This window comes from Balaenoptera musculus, chromosome 20 (assembly GCF_009873245.2).
Source record: "Balaenoptera musculus isolate JJ_BM4_2016_0621 chromosome 20, mBalMus1.pri.v3, whole genome shotgun sequence".
In the NCBI taxonomy this organism is placed as follows: domain Eukaryota; kingdom Metazoa; phylum Chordata; class Mammalia; order Artiodactyla; family Balaenopteridae; genus Balaenoptera; species Balaenoptera musculus.
Window position 1 is genome coordinate 20,871,458 of NC_045804.1, and position 15,024 is coordinate 20,886,481.

The 15,024-nt window shown below is 52.6% G+C and overlaps 2 protein-coding genes across 5 annotated transcripts; both read right to left on the reverse strand.

Moving 5' to 3' along the window:
- Positions 1-1,804: 1,804 nt before the first annotated feature.
- HCRT (hypocretin neuropeptide precursor) lies at positions 1,805-3,221 on the reverse strand. Its single transcript, XM_036837938.1, has 2 exons — positions 3,112-3,221; positions 1,805-2,291 (listed from the first exon to the last, which is right to left on the reverse strand). Exons 1-2 carry the CDS (start codon positions 3,130-3,132, stop codon positions 1,917-1,919), a joined length of 396 nt encoding a protein of 131 aa, XP_036693833.1. The 5' UTR covers positions 3,133-3,221; the 3' UTR covers positions 1,805-1,916.
- Positions 3,222-5,082: 1,861 nt separating this feature from the next.
- GHDC (GH3 domain containing) lies at positions 5,083-9,368 on the reverse strand. Of its 4 annotated transcripts, none has more exons than XM_036838359.1 (10): positions 9,248-9,355; positions 8,984-9,072; positions 8,549-8,826; positions 8,126-8,247; positions 7,470-7,971; positions 6,875-7,067; positions 6,684-6,755; positions 6,474-6,607; positions 6,061-6,146; positions 5,083-5,796 (listed from the first exon to the last, which is right to left on the reverse strand). In XM_036838359.1, the coding sequence occupies exons 3-10, from the start codon at positions 8,811-8,813 to the stop codon at positions 5,578-5,580; spliced, it is 1,593 nt and encodes a 530-aa protein (XP_036694254.1). In that variant the 5' UTR covers positions 8,814-8,826; positions 8,984-9,072; positions 9,248-9,355; the 3' UTR covers positions 5,083-5,577. The 4 variants fall into 4 exon arrangements, 2 of the variants coding, with proteins under 2 accessions (XP_036694254.1, XP_036694255.1); XM_036838360.1 differs by having other exon boundaries at positions 5,083-5,296; positions 6,003-6,146; XR_005018014.1 differs by lacking the exon at positions 8,549-8,826 and having other exon boundaries at positions 9,248-9,368.
- Positions 9,369-15,024: the final 5,656 nt, after the last annotated feature.

Below are 15,024 nucleotides of genomic sequence, written 5' to 3' on the forward strand. Positions count from 1 at the left end.
GAGGCTAGTTTTGCCGGTGGAGGATCTATGCGAAGGCAGGAAACTCAAATTCTAGAATGCACTACTTAACCCTCACCTGTGCCTCAGTTTGCGTAGGGCACCCTGGGGAACTCTGCCTCTAAGCTCAGCAGTGTGGATGAAAAGAGCTTTGGAGTCCACCGGGTAGAAATCCCAGCTCTGCCACTTACTTACTGTGTGACTTAGCCTCTCACTTTCATCTGTAAAATGCAGCTAATAATTTTTACCTCGTATGGTTGTGAGAATTTAATAGCATAATGCATATCTTTGGCACACAATGTGTTGGAGAGCAATTGTCTCCCTATTCTCCCTCTTCCTATCATCCTGATTTAACCCTCCTTCTCTCTGCTACCATTCAGGTGGAAGAGAGGCTAGAAGCAAGTTTGGGGCTGAGAAAGATAGTTTCAAGCTGGGCAGTCACTTTGTAAATCTCCAAAGGTGCGCTGGTGGATTTTGTTCTCCTTCTTCTCCAAAACGAAATAAGTGCAACAGCAAGAAGGACCCAGGTGAGACCAGACACAGGACTTTTTCACCATGGAAGCAGAAAATCACTGGGGCAGTTGAGTGTGGTGGCTTAGGGTGGCTGCTTGCCAGAACAAGACAGCCAAAGCCAGTGACAAAGGGAAGATGGGCTGGGGAGAGGGCAGGCCAGTGTTCCTCACCTTCACCCCGAGTCTGAGCTGGGCATTATCTGGGATGTTATATTGCTTAAAAGTGCCACATCTCTTCTTTTGAGTGTTAGTTTCTTAGGGCTGCTGTAACAAAGTACCATAAGCTGTGTGTGCCTTAAACAACAGAAATTTTTGGCTCAGTTCTGAAGGCTAGAAGTCCAAGATCAAGATGACTGCAGGGTTGATTCCTTTTTAAGGCCGTGGGGGAATATTTGTTCCATGCTTGTTTTCTAGCTTCCGGTGGGTTGTTGGCATTTTTTGGCTTGTAGATGCATCATTCCACCTCTGCCTTCATGTTCACATGGGTTCTTCTTGTGTGCATTTGTGTCCAAATTCCCCCTTTATATAAGGACACATCATATTGGATTAGAGGCCCACCCTACTCCAGTTATGACCACATTTTAACTAATTACGTCCACAAAGCCTCTATTTCCAAATAAGGTTACATTCTGAAGTGCTGGGGGTTAGGACTTCAACATGTAAATGGGGTGTGTGTGTGCGCGCACACAATTCAACCTGTACCAGGTGTGTTCGGTTAATTGCGGCAAAATCTTGCCGCATCCCCGCTTAAGAACTTCTCCTGACTCTCAGCTACCTACAGAATAAAGTGAAAAGCCTGACGACTTGTGAGGGTCTTCACAATCTGGGCTTCACAAGCCTAACCGCCTCCCCTTCAGCGCCTCACTGCTCCCCCAGACTCTCTACCCCACGCTGCAGCTCTCTGGAAGATTTATGTTGAACCTCATATTCCCTGCCTTTTCGGTAGGCGCAGCTCCCTCCTTCCCAGCCGGATTCCGCTCCTCTGCTTGCTTTTTCTCTCCTCTGCGTCTCTCCGGAAAGGCCCTGCGATACAGAATGACTGGTAGACCACCGAGGGACGTGTCTGTCCCCATCCTCCCCTCCAAGCACGCACATATGCTGTTCTCTCCGCACCCCAGGGCCTTGCACAGTTCCTTGCTCTGGGAGCTCCCCACCCGAGAGTGTTTCGGGTTCAAAGACGCCCAAGCTGAGGTTCCCGGAGCCTGCAGGTTTTCTGGCTTTTTATAGTTAGAAAGACTCTCACGCCCCCTGGAGGGCGGGACGCGACCACACAGGGACAGAAAGCAGCCACACTAACCGAGGCAAACTCGTCTTTATTGCCCTTTTTCTGCGGGCTGACACCGGGCGGGCTGACAGAGGGGAGAGGGCAGGGCCAGGGTAGGGCCAGGACAGGACCTGAGCAAGGGCTCAGACCCCGGACCGTCCCCCGGGCGCGACAGAAGAGGTGGCCTCAGCGGGACACCGGCGCCCGGGGCAGGGGCGCGGCGCTGACTCTGCGCCTGCGCGGCGGCCCATGGTCAGGATGCCGGCCGCGTGGTTGCCACTGGCCTGCAGGAGGCGCTGCAACCGGCCCTGGAGGCCCGGGGGCCCCGGCCGCCGCTTGCCCAGCGTGAGGATGCCGGCCGCGTGATTGCCCGCGCCGTGCAGTAGCTCGTAGAGGCGGCAGGAGCACGTCTTCTGACGGCAGCAGTCGGGCAGAGGCTGCGCGACCGCCCCGGGCGACAGCAGTGCAGGCGGCAGCAACAGCAGCAGGAGCAGCAGCGTCACGGTGGCCCAGGAGACCTAGGGAGGCGGAGACCGGGCGCTGAGGGTCGCCCGCATCCAACCCCTACGCCCGGGCCCTGCACAGCTGCCTTCACGCCCTCTCCTGGCCTGTGCTCCTCCCTCGCTGTCGCTTAGCTTTCCTGCCTCTGCGCAGAGCTGTCTGAAGGGCTGTGTTGGAGAAGGGCTCGTGTCTGGCTCCTTTACCTACTCATCCTTGAAGACCTAGCAGAGCATCTCCTCCAGGAAGCCCTTTGAGACCCCCTGGACAGAATGAATCCCTCTCTCCTCTGCGTACCCTTAGTCCCTTGTACCCCCATTAGAGCGCTGACCACTCCACATGTCTGAATCTGCCCCAGAAGTTTGTGGAAACTTAGCTCAGGGAAACAGAGGCCCTATTTATGCGCTCCTCCCCCCTCACAGTGAACCGGCAGGATCCAAGTTGTTGTCTTGTCGGCCTGCTCCCTTGCAGGGCAAACAGCTCAGTCGCTTTGGACCAGTTTCCTACCCTCTCATGGGGCACAACATCCTCACTTGTAAACTGGGTATTAAATAATTCCTACTGTGCAGGGATTCTGGGAGGATGAAATGAGATGACAGGTGCAAACAGCACCTAATACGTAGTAAAGGCTCAATAAACATGAACTCTTAGGAGAACACGGCACAATCCAATGTTAACCAAGGCAGATGCTCAGCCAAGGGTCCACCCCGTCCGCTGCCTCAGAACCCACATGGGAAAAGGCCAAGAGCTAGACACCTTCAACCTTTCTTCCAGCTCCCTGAGCAGGCACTCTCATTGCCCCTGGCCTAATGAGTCACCCCTCCATCCCTGGGTCTTTACCTTTGTAGAGGGAGGATTCATGGTGTCTGGAGCTCAGAGTGGTGTAGCCGGGAAAGGTGTCGTCCGTCTGCAGTGGTCCAAATAGCCAGGAGCTTTGAGGCTGTCAACTGCAACCCGCTACCAGGGTCCTGGGGTTTATAGTGCTCTGGGGTGGCGGGGGAGAGATGGGCACTTGCGTCCACTCGGGGGCCAGACAAAGGCAAATCTAAGATTAGCCTCCTGCAGGAGGGCCGTCTCCAGGCTGGGCCCAAGGAATGGCCGCCAAGGCACTCGGAGACTGGAGGTGGGTCACTGTGCTCCTGGTCACCTCCCCGCCCCCGTCTGTCTGCCTGCTCCCTGGAGATGGGGCGGTCTCCGGGCACTAATGAGGCCAACTTGCACCTAGGAATCTGGGAGCACAAAAGAGGCCTTGCCTGGGATGCTGGTGTGGGACAGTGTGTCAGGGGAGCTGCTAATTAGGGGCAGGAAAGGAGGCAGTCGTGAGACCCACTCTCCACAGGATGTGTGTGGGGGGACAGGGCAGCCGGGCAACAGGCCTCTCCCCCCGTCCTCCTGTCACTGCTCCTGGGGCCTTCAGGCTCCAGGGCCTTCTTCCTCCACAGAAAAGCTTTCTTAGCTGGCTCTCCCTCCCCTCCGTCTCTCTTCTTCCCTCTGTCCCTTTCACCAACCTCCAAGATGGAGAAACTTGAAAGCCAACCCTGGGCAGTGGGAGGAAAGCAGCAAAACCTGGTGAGATCCTTCAACATCCCCAGCTTCCTTCCTACCTGGCTGGGCTGCCTGGACGGGAGGGGTGGAGTCCCATCCCACCATCAGCAGGGAGAGAGCCACCGTGGGGTGAAGGACACATGCCATCTCTAGGCTGGAGTCTTATCCAGGGCACTGTCTACTGAGCACCAGTTCCGTGCCAGGCCCTGCTCTGGGCACTGGAGTGACAGTGTGCATAGGATATAGCTCAGTTTTCAAGGAGCTCCAAAGTCCAGGTGGGGAGGTGACCCGGCAAAAGGCTAGCCCAGTGGAGAAAGGCCTCTGAAAAAGCCTTGCATGAAAAGTGGGTTTCATCAAGTAAGGTCAGGAGAGAAGGCATTCTGAAGAAGGGACAAAGACCTAGACATGACAGTGCTTAGTTCACGCGGGAAGTAAGGTGTGGTCCACAGATCTCTTCTCTTACAAGAGAGAGGTGACTGGACAGGTAAGTGAGGCCAGGGTGGGTCAAAGGGTCTTATTGGCTAAGCTGATTGGTCTTGATCTCATGGGGGCCGAGGGGCTGTGGGAGGATTTTAGCAGGAAGGAGTTGAGGGCTGGTGTGGGGACCGGGTGGGAGGGGGCAGGGGCCTGCATGTGGGGCGTGGAATCTAGAAGTGGTAAATCAGAGGCAGAATCTGAGGCTTGGCAACTGATTGGGATCAGGTGCCGAGTTACTCAGCAGGAGCTGCGGGGCTTTGGGCAAACCTCACGACCCCACGAAGCCTCAGTTTCCCCACTGGTGAGATGGACGGTTGACCCAGATGGTCTCTGGAGCTGCTTCCTGCTCTGATTCTTTATGCTTTACAGTACAGGGCCTGCCCATGGAAGTGATTTGCGGGTGTTGGGCCAGGAAGGGGACCCGTGCTAAGCCAGGGCAAGGGGAGTTGGGCAGCAGCCCCTCCGCATTTAGGTAAAGCTGGGAATGGGGAGAGGTAGGACGAGGGGCTCTGTGTCTTCTGGGTTGACTTAGGCTGTGGTAGGGGTCCCCGAGGGCTCTGCGGGCCCACACACTCAGGGCCTGCCCCAGCCCGGAGGGGGAGTGTGGGGAAAGCCCCGGTGTCCAGAGCTGAAGCTGGGAGGGGAGCCCAGGCTGCAGCAGCACCAGAGCGAACGGGACCACTGGTTTCCCCAAAAGCAGACCCCAAGCCACGATTCTGGGTGCAAGAGGTTTATTTGGGCGGTGATCCAAGAAAGCACATAAGGGAGTAGGGACGGGAGGGACAGAAGGAAAACCAAGAAGAACTTTGTTAATGAGAGGGTTACCGCTGTGGGCAACTGGTGGTGACCCTCGGAGGGAGACAACCCAGAATACACTCCAGAGTTGTCCCACTGAGGGACGATGAAGCTGAGGTCTGTGATCACCAACTCCTGTTCCTTGCCGCCTGAGGGTCACTCCTGAGAGCATTAACTCCCAACACTTCCAGCCTGCCTGGTGCATGGGCTGAGAGACACAGGCACTGTCAGCGTGGGCTGGAACCCCAGGGTCCTCCAGGGTGGGCCGGGGTGCTCCAGATGGGGCGCTGCTGGTGTCTGCTCTATCCCTGAAGTCAACTCCTCGGAACTGACAGACGAGGTTGGGCCTCCATAAGGCCCAGCAGCTCTGATGGGCAACCGTCAGCTGACACTTGAAGACCCTGGCCAAGGGCTCCCCATCCAGAGGGGCCCCAGAGAAAAGAGCGAGGCAGCCCGTGATGGTGAACAGGGCAGTGGGCAGGCCTCAGCTCAGGACACCACCCTCCTCTGCAGGTACTGGGCCAGGTACCTGTGCTTGAGGACCCGGGGCATCTCAGGAGGGAAGGGGGCTGAGGGGCAGGCAGCGAGGGCTGCCCGCAGTTCTCTGAAGGCCCCCCACCCGACCAGGTGGACTTGGGCAGGGCCCACGCTGCCCCGGAACCGCAGGGACTTGTAGCGAGCGGAGGCTTCCTGAAGGCAGTGGTCAAGCTGGAAACAGAACGGCCTGCGTGAGGCTGGTGTGGGGCTGGGTGGCGTGTGGTGAGGCACGCACGGCTGTGGCCAGGGAATGCGTGGGTAGGAGTTTCGTGTGTATACATGTGTGTCTGTGGGACTCATCCCTCCCTTCCCAGAGCCCCAGGGAGGTTCTCCTCCCCACACCCCTCCTCCCCATCCCTCCCCTGTGCCCACAGCACCTGGGGGCGTGCAGAGTGAAAGGGACATGCAGTCATATCCTGTCCCTGTCTCGTGTACCTTGTCTCGATTTTCCTCCGACAAGTTCCTTAGCCCCTTCAGTGCCACAAACACCTCATAGTGGGGAGCAGAACCCTCGGAGGAATCTGTAGGCAAACCCCCCACCGTGGACACGTGCTTCTGTGAACAGGGCAGCATCCAAAGCCGAAGCCTACTGCCCCCACCTGTTCTTCCCCACTCCGAGGTTCACAGCGGGGAGGAAAGGAGTTTCTTGGCAGGGAGTGGGGTAAATGGAGAGAAAATGGGTAGAGGCAGCAGGAGGGATGGGAGTTAGGTATGGGGAAGGACTTTTGTTGGGAGCAGCAAAGCAGGCTGACTCTTTTCTCTTTCCTAGAGATCTCCCAGCAGGGTGGATATGGGTTGGGGGACAGTCAAGCCAAGAACAGGAGGCAGGAGCCAGTGGAGAAGCTTACCCAGAATGCTGCTCTCCACACAGCCATGGTCCAACAGCCTGGCCCCTGGCCACTGCCCCACCGCCTGGCCCAAGGCCTCAGAGAACACGTCCTCACCAGTGTCTTCGCCTCGAACACTCAGGGTCTGGCCCAGCCTGGGGAGGAGGAAGCAGGAGGAAGAGGAACCCAGGGCACAAGGATGATCTCTCAGCCACCCAGGGGGTCACTTACCTGCAGATGAACCTGACGACCGGACACTGATTGTAGGCACCAACCACCTGGACCACGTCACCCAGGCGGCACCTGATAGAGTAGAAGTCGGGGTGAGGTCAGGCCCAAAGGCCCATTAGCTCATGCCCCTGGCTTTCAGCAGGGTTCCAGAGGGCCTGAACTGGCCTGGGGGTGGGCAGCCAGGTGGTCACCTGGTGAGGCTGGTGTGGTCGGTCAGCACCAGTTCGTACTCCTTGCCCTTCTGGGCTTCGGCCAGTAGGACGGTGGGGGCAGCCTCTTCCCGGGTTCCTTCCTTGAGTGGGAGCAGCTCAATAAAGGGGCCTCCAGGGGGCAGAAGGTACAGGCCATGGGGCTGCTCTGGCCACAGACTCAGGCCCAACGCCCCTGTGGGGAGCAAGCGGCTTCTTCATCTGGTGGTACCATTGCTTTCTGCTGGGCGATAGCCCCTCACCCTGGATCCCAGTCCCCAATCGTCTAAACATCGATCCCACTGCTGCCCTCCCACTCCACCCTTCCTGGCTCTCCCAGGCTCAGCCCTCTGCCTCTAAGGTCTTAATTGGGAAGAGGCGGTGGTTCTGGAGGTGATGGACCTGGGGTTAAATGCTCGTGTGGTGTAAATCTGTGTGTCTCTTAACCTCTACGAGCCTCAGTTTTTTCATCTGTAAAATGGAGCTGCTGGTGTTGGGGAGGATTAGATGAGATGATTATATAGGGCTTGCTACTTGGCAGTTAGCTGTGTGACCTCTGCCCCCTGCCCTCACCTCACTACCCTTGAGTCTTGCTGACCTCCAGAGGCAGCATAAGCAGGTGAGAAGAAGGCTAGGCCTTGGCACCACAAGGCCCCCAGGGCAGCCACAGCCTCAGCCTGGCCTCCTGCATCCAGAGTCACCACCACCTGAAGCTTTGGCCAGAGCCGAAGGGCCAGTCCTCGGGGTCCCTGCTCCAGGGCCTCCCGCAGCTCAGCTGCCCGTCTGGGGAGAGGTGCTCCTGGGTTCCCAGCCGCTATTGCCTCAGCCAGCTCTTCGCCATCGGCCTCCAGGCCCAAGAAGACGTCTAGGAGCTCGACCGCCGTCCCAGCTTCCAGAGCCCGCAGCCCCGGGGACCTCAGTGCCTCCAGCAGCAGGGCCCTAGGGTCCTTGGTTCCAGCAGGGCCCAACTGGCCCAGGGCATGCCAAGGCCAAGGGAGGGGGTAGGGCCAAGGGGAGGAAGGGGTCACACGGGCCGTGCCTTCTGGAGCCAGCACTTCTGGGTAGGTCTTCTTTAGGGCTGCCAGACCAAGCAAGGTGGCCTGGAGGGAGACAAGAGACAGTGTTGTTGGCCCTGGGCCTGAGCCAGACCCTGAGGCCCCAGGTTTCTTGTTTGTTTGTTTCCCATCCTGATGGGAGGGTTTGGCTGCAGTTAGGGGTCTCTGGTGGGGTTGGGCTCCAGCCTTCCCAGTTTACCTGCAGAGAGGCCTCCCCACGGTACTGGTTTGAGGTAGGGGGCAAGAGCTGCCCTCCACTTTCTTCCTCCTGGAGCTGGCTGGCCTTGGTCAGAGGGAGATGATTCCGGAAGATGCCTATATCTGTAGCCCCAAAGACATCACAAAATCCTCGTGAAGCCACAGAGTTTCCCAAGAGTTTCAGGTAAGACTGGTGAGGCCCTCGAGGAAGGAACCCAGAATGGGCCTGGGGGAAGCGGGGCTGTCAGGGCTCAGGATGGGAAAATTCATCTTGAACAATCTCGGGCCTGGGTAGGGTCTCTGGGTCAGGTCCCTCTGTGTTGGCAGTAGAAGGGGGAAGGGAGGTCTTCAGGTTCTGGAATCTGACTGTCCTCTGGGGTTTCTTTCTCTTTGGGGCCACCTCCCCAGACCCTGGGAAACACACCTGTGCTTCCCCTGAGGGGGCGGCGGGGACTCTGGGCTCCCTGCAGACACCGCCTCAGGGCCCGCTGCTGGCTCTGGCCCGCGTGCAGCGTGCTCTGCGCTAGGCTCTTCCGCTGCCAGGCGGCTGCCCAGCGCAGGGCCCCCCATGCCACACGGTGCTGGAGACGGACCAGCCAGGACAGCCCGGCATCCTGGGACGGCCGCCGCCACCGCCAGAGCACGGCCAGCGGCAGCAGCAGGAAGAACAGCAGGAGGAACAGCACCATCTCCAAGCAGCTCCTGGCAGGAGGAAGGCCTCCAGGTACTGGCACTGGGGGCAGGGGGGGAAAACCCACTTCCTCCCCCCCACTCTCCCGCGCGCACAGGAACACCAAGGTAAACCTGTCAGGCAGGTGATGCGGGGGAGAGAACATCAAGGCTTTGGGGTCACACTGACCTGAGTTTGGATCCTGGCTCTGCCCCTTGTTAGCTGTCTGGCCCTGGGTAACTCAGCCAGCTGCTCTGAGCTCCGTTCCCTTCCCCAATCTATAAAATGGGAATAATAATACCCCTCAGGATGTGCAGGAAAGGCATGGCACGGTGCCTGGCACACAGCAGGTACTTAACGGATGGCATGTCTGGCCCACTACCGAGGGGCTCTGCTTTGTCCAGGATTCACCCTGTCCCAGCATCCTGTCCCCCACCCCAAGCCCACATGCACCTGTCACAGCCCACTTGTGCCTCTGCCTGGCACCCAGGGCCCCTTCAGCGCTCCCGTACAGCCTCAGTACACAGCCGACCAGAAGGATGGAGCCACAGCTTTAAAGGGCTGGGCCTGAACCAGGAAATCCGGCCACTGGGCCTGAGGGAGGAGCTGGGAAGGGGGGGGGGCTCTTAAAGGGGCAGGTTGCCTAAGGGCCGCTGTGCTGGGAGCTGGCCCAAGCTGGCAGGTGGAGGGAAGGTAGGGCCAGAGTATCGTGGTCCTCAGACTCGTATCAGCTTGAGCCGGGAGTGGGGTGCACCCCATCCTGGAGCAGGTGCAAACTTGAGAACTGTTAAAAAGCAAAAATTTTTTCCAATCCAGAATTGGTCTCCACAAAGGTAGTAGAGGAAGAAAATACTTTTGTTATTGAATAAGCGTCAAAGCAGAGTGTGACACATCACAGGCAATCTGCTGGGACTGCAGACAGAAGAGAATCTCACTCCCTTTTAAAGCCAGAGCCAGGCAGACACAATCCATTAACTCCTGTTCTCAAGATAACTACCTGGTAATTGAGGTCACCACCTGTGTTAGCTTATTGGCTTTATCCCAAGGAAGCACAAACTTCTCCCATCCTTATGGCAGGAGGTAGTTTTGCAGCTGGGAATAAGGTGCCCGATGGAGCTTGGCTCCCCCATCCTACTGAAAAGCTTGAGAAGCTGTGCTCAGAATGAGATTCTTCTGCTGTCCGTGGTTAAGCCCTCTCTCCACCTGTGCCCTTGACCCAGGCTTTCAGACACTGAAAACTTTCCCTTCACCCTCACCTGCCTTGCCGGTCTTGCAGTCTCTCTTCTTCTCACAGCTGAGCTCTTAAAGTATACAATTCAGTGGTCTCTAGTATATTCATAGGTATGTGCAACACCAACAGTCAATTTTATAACATTTTCATCACCACAGAAGCAATCCCAGGTCCTTTAGCTATCACCTCCCAATCCCTTCCCACCTCGCCGCCCCCAGCCCTAAGAAACCACAAATCTACTCTCTCTATAGATACATTTGCCTCTTCTGGACATTTCATTGTAAATGGAATCATATAACATGTGGTCTTTTGAGTCTGGCTTCTTTCACTTAGCATGTTTTCAAGGTTCTTCCATGTGGTACTGTGTACCAGTAGTTCATTCCTTTTTATCGCCGAATAATGGATGTATCACATTTATTTATCCATTCATCGGTTGATGGACACTTGGGTCATTTCCACTCTTTGGCTATTATGTAAAATGCTGTTATGAATGTTTGTACAAGTTTTTCTGTGGACATATATTTTCTTGCATAAAAATGGAAGGCAAGGGATTCACTGCGTTCCATGGAGTGGAATGTCGGGGTCGTGTAGTAACGGTTTAACTGTTTAAGGAACTGCTAAATTGGTTTCCAAAGTGGCGTCACCATTTTACATTCCCACCACCAGGATATGAGGGTTCTAGTTTCTCTACATCCTTGTCAACACTTGTTATTATCTGACCTTTTGATTATAGTCATCTTAGTGGGGTATGAAGTAATCTGAGTCAGTTTTTGCATTTTCCTGATGACCAGTGATGTCGAGCATCTTTTCATGTGTTTATTGGCCATCTGTATACTTTTTTGGAGAAACGTCTTTTCAGCTTCTTTACCCATTTTTTAATTGGACTACTTGTCTTTTTATTATTAAGTTGTAAGAGTTCTTTATATATTTTACATACAAGTCACCTATCAGATATATATGATTTGCAAATATTTTCTCCCATCTTTTGTGTTATCTTTTCATTTTCTTGATAGTGTCCTTTGAAGCACAAAATTTTTAGTTCTGATGAAGTCCAACCACCTATTTTTTCTTTTGCTGTTTGTGCTTTTGGTGTTGTATCTAAGAATTCATTGTCAAATCCAAGGTCATGAAGATTTACCCTTATGTTTTCTTCCAATAGGTTTATAATCTTAGCTCTTACATTTAGGTCTCTGATCCATTTTTTTTTTTGACCTATTTTTTATTGTGGTAAAACATACATGAGTTACCATTTTAACCATATTTAGGTATCCACTTCAGTGGCATTAGGTACAATCACATTGTTGTGCAATCATCACCACCATGTCTCTCCAAAATTTTTCATCTTTCCAAACTGAAACTCTGTACTCATTAAACAATAACTCCCCATTCCTTGGCAACCACCATCCTATTTTCTGTCTTTATGAATTTGACTACTCTAGGTGCCTAATATAAGGGGAATATTACAGTATTTGTCCCTTTGTGTCTGTCTTATTTCACCTAGCATAATGTCTTCAAGATTCATCCGCGTTGTAGCATGTGTCAGAATTTCCTTCCTTTTTAAGGAAAGAAATATACGTTGTATGTATATACCACATTTATCCATTCATTCATTGATGGACTTTTCTGTTTTTACCTTTTGGCGATTATGAATAATGCTGCTATGAACACGGGTGTACAAATATCTGTTTGAATCCCTGCTTTTAATTCTTTTGGGTATATTCCCAGAAGGGGAAGTGCTAGATCATACGGTAATTCATATGTTTAATTTTTTGAGGAACCACCATACTGTTTTCACAGCAGCTGCACTATTTTACATGCCTGCCTTCAATGTACAAGTGTTCCAATTTTTCCACATCCCCTACCACAGTTGCTGTTTTCTGTTTTGTTTTGTTTTTTTTTAAACCTTTGACATGGCTCAATAAGGCTGCCTTTAAAAAATATATTTATTTATTTGATTTATTTTCTTAATTTTTTTGGCTGTGTCGGGTCTTAGTTGCAGCATGCAGGATCTTTCGTTGCAGCACGTGGGCTTCTCTCTAGTTGTGGCGTGCGGGTTTTCTCTCTCTACTTGTGGCCCACGGGCTCCAGGGCGCGTGGGCTCTGTAGTTTGCGGCACGCGGGCTCTCTCATGGAGATGCAGGCTTAGTTGCCCCGCAGCATGTGGGATCTTAGTTTCCCGACCAGGAATCAAACCCGTGCCCCTGAACTGGAAGGTGGATTCTTTACCACTGTACCACCAGGGAAGTCCCTGTTTTTGTTTTTCATAATAGCCGACCTGATGGGTGAGAAGTGGTATCTCACTGCGGTTTTGATTTGCATTTTCCTTACGACTGAGCATCTTTTCCTGTGCTTGCTGTCCACCTGTATATCTTCTTCGGAAAAATGTCTATTCATGTCATGTTCCCATTTAAAATTTGTTGTTGTTGTTGAGGAGTTCTTTATATATTCTGGCTATTAACCCCCATCAGACATACGATTTGCAAATATTTTCTCCCATTCTGTGGGTTGCCTTTTCATTCTGTTAATAGTGTCTTTTTTTTTTAATTAATTTATTTATTTTTGGCTTTGTTGGGTCCTCCTTTCTGTGCGAGGGCTTTCTCCAGTTGTGGCAAGCGGGGGCCACTCTTCATCGCGGTGCGCGGGCCTCTCACTATCGCGGCCTCTCTTGTTGCGGAGCACAGGCACCAGACGTGCAGGCTCGGTAGTTGTGGCTCATGGGCCTAGTTGCTCCGTGGCATGTGGGATCCTCCTAGACCAGGGCTCGAACCCGTGTCCCCTGCATTGGCAGGCAGATTCTCAACCACTGCGCCACCAGGGAAGCTCAATAGTGTCTTTTGAAGCATAAAAGTTTTTCTATTTTTTATTTTTTTTGGCTGCACCATGGCACGGCTTGCAGGACCTTAGTTCCCCAACCAGGGATTGAACCTGGGCCCCTGCAATGAAAGCACTGAGTCCTAACCACTGGACCACCAGGGAATTCCCAAAAGTCTATTTTGATGAAGTCCAATTTATCTTCTGCTCCCTATGCTTTTGGTGTCTTGGCCAAGAAATCATTGCCAAATCCCACCTCATGAAGCTCTCTGTTTTCTCCTTAGAGTTTTATATAGCTTTAGCTCTTACGTTTAGATGTTTGATCCATTTTTAATTTTTATATGTGATGTAAGGTAAGGTTCCAAATTCATTCTTTCACTTGTGGCTATCCAGTAGTCCCAGCACTATTTGTTGAAAAGATTATTCTTTTCCCATTGAACGGTCTTGGCACCCTTGTCAAAAATTTGTTGATCATAGACACATTGGTTTCTTTCTAGACTCTGAATTCTATTCCACTTATCTATAGGTCTATCCTTATGCCAGTACCACACTTTGTTGATTACTGTTTCTTTGTAGTAAGTTTTGAAATTGGTAAGTGTGACTACTTCTTTATTTTTCTTTTTCATTTCGTTATGTAGGACTGTATTGTCTAATTTCCAAATACTTGTGAATTTTCCAGGGCTTCTGATGAAGCTGCTCGACACCATTAGTCATCAGGGAAATGCAAATTAAAACTGACTCAAGTCATGTCACACTCCACTAGGATGGCTATAATCAAAAGGTCAGAAAATAACAAGTGTTGGCAGGAATGTAGAGAAGTCAGAACCCTCATGTAAAATGGTGCAGCCACCTTGGAAACCAGTTTAGCAATTCCTTGTTTCTTGTCCAAGTAAACCCGTTTCCTTGTTTAGTGAGTGGCAGGATTATGTTAGTGACTCTTATCTGCTCCCCACTGCCCGCCCACACACACAGCGTGAAGCCTCTGATATTGCTACTCAGGGGGGAGTTATGCCCACAGTCACCCTAGCAGGACAATGATTTGCACAGATCTCTCCTTGTCCCTTTCCCTGACCACACCCAGCTGTTAAATGACACTAGTTGTTGGCTGATTGCTATAGTTTTCAACAATGCCCTGGGGAATAAATGGCTCCACAAATTGATCTAATCAAATTCAGGCTTCTTTGAAGGGATAGTTTCAAAGGTCAGTATTTGAGATTTGTTCTGACCCTGAGAGAGTTCCTCCCAGCTGTATCTTTACCCATTTATTTTCTTTTCTTCCTTCCTTCCTCCCTCCCTTCCTTCCATTTCCTCTTTTCTTTTTAAATTTATTTAATTTTTTGGTTGCGTTGGGTCTTAGCTTTGGCACTCGGGATCTTCGTTGAGGCATGTGGGATCTTCCGTTGCAGCACGTGGGCTCTTCGTTGTGGCGTGCGGGTTTTCTCTCTCTAGTTGTGGCGCAGGCTCCAGGGCGCGTGGGCTCTGTAGTTTGTGGCATGCGGGCTCTCTCGTTGAGGTGAGGGAGCTCTGTAGTTGTGACGCGTGGGCTTAGTTGCCCTGCGGCACGTGGGATCTTAGTTTCCCCACCAGGGATCGAACCTGCGTCCCCTGCATTGGAAGGCGGATTCTTTACCACTGGACCACCAGGGAAGTCCCTCTTTCCCCATTTCTAGCAAACTAGCCAGTCCAGTTTAGCCTATGTCTCCAATGAAGCTGTGAGTCTCCTGCCAATTGCCTTTCATCACAACCTTCAGTTTTTGAGAGCACATTTAAGCTTGAACTTTTCTTGCAGATGAAATCACTTCCCTCTGTTTTACAGCCTGCCTCTTCCTCTGGGGCAAAACCCTACCCCTCAACATTGGTCACTAAGTCTACAAGTTGTGCCTCAAGGCCACTGCTGTGGTACCCTAGTCTAGACCCTCATCTCCTCTGACCCGGACTGTTGAAATAGCCTCCTAGCTGCTCCCTGACTTCATGTTTTTCCTCCCTTCAATCCATCCTACACACCGGTCACCGTATTATTTCTTAAAATGAACATCTGATCATTCCCTTGCTTAAAAGGTTTCATCACTTACCATCATGCTCAGGTGAGTTAAACTTTCACCCAGCACACTAGGCCTCATCACCTACCACGGTCCTTTTCAAAGTATGGTCCTTGCACTAACATCACCTGGGAACTTGTTAGAAATGC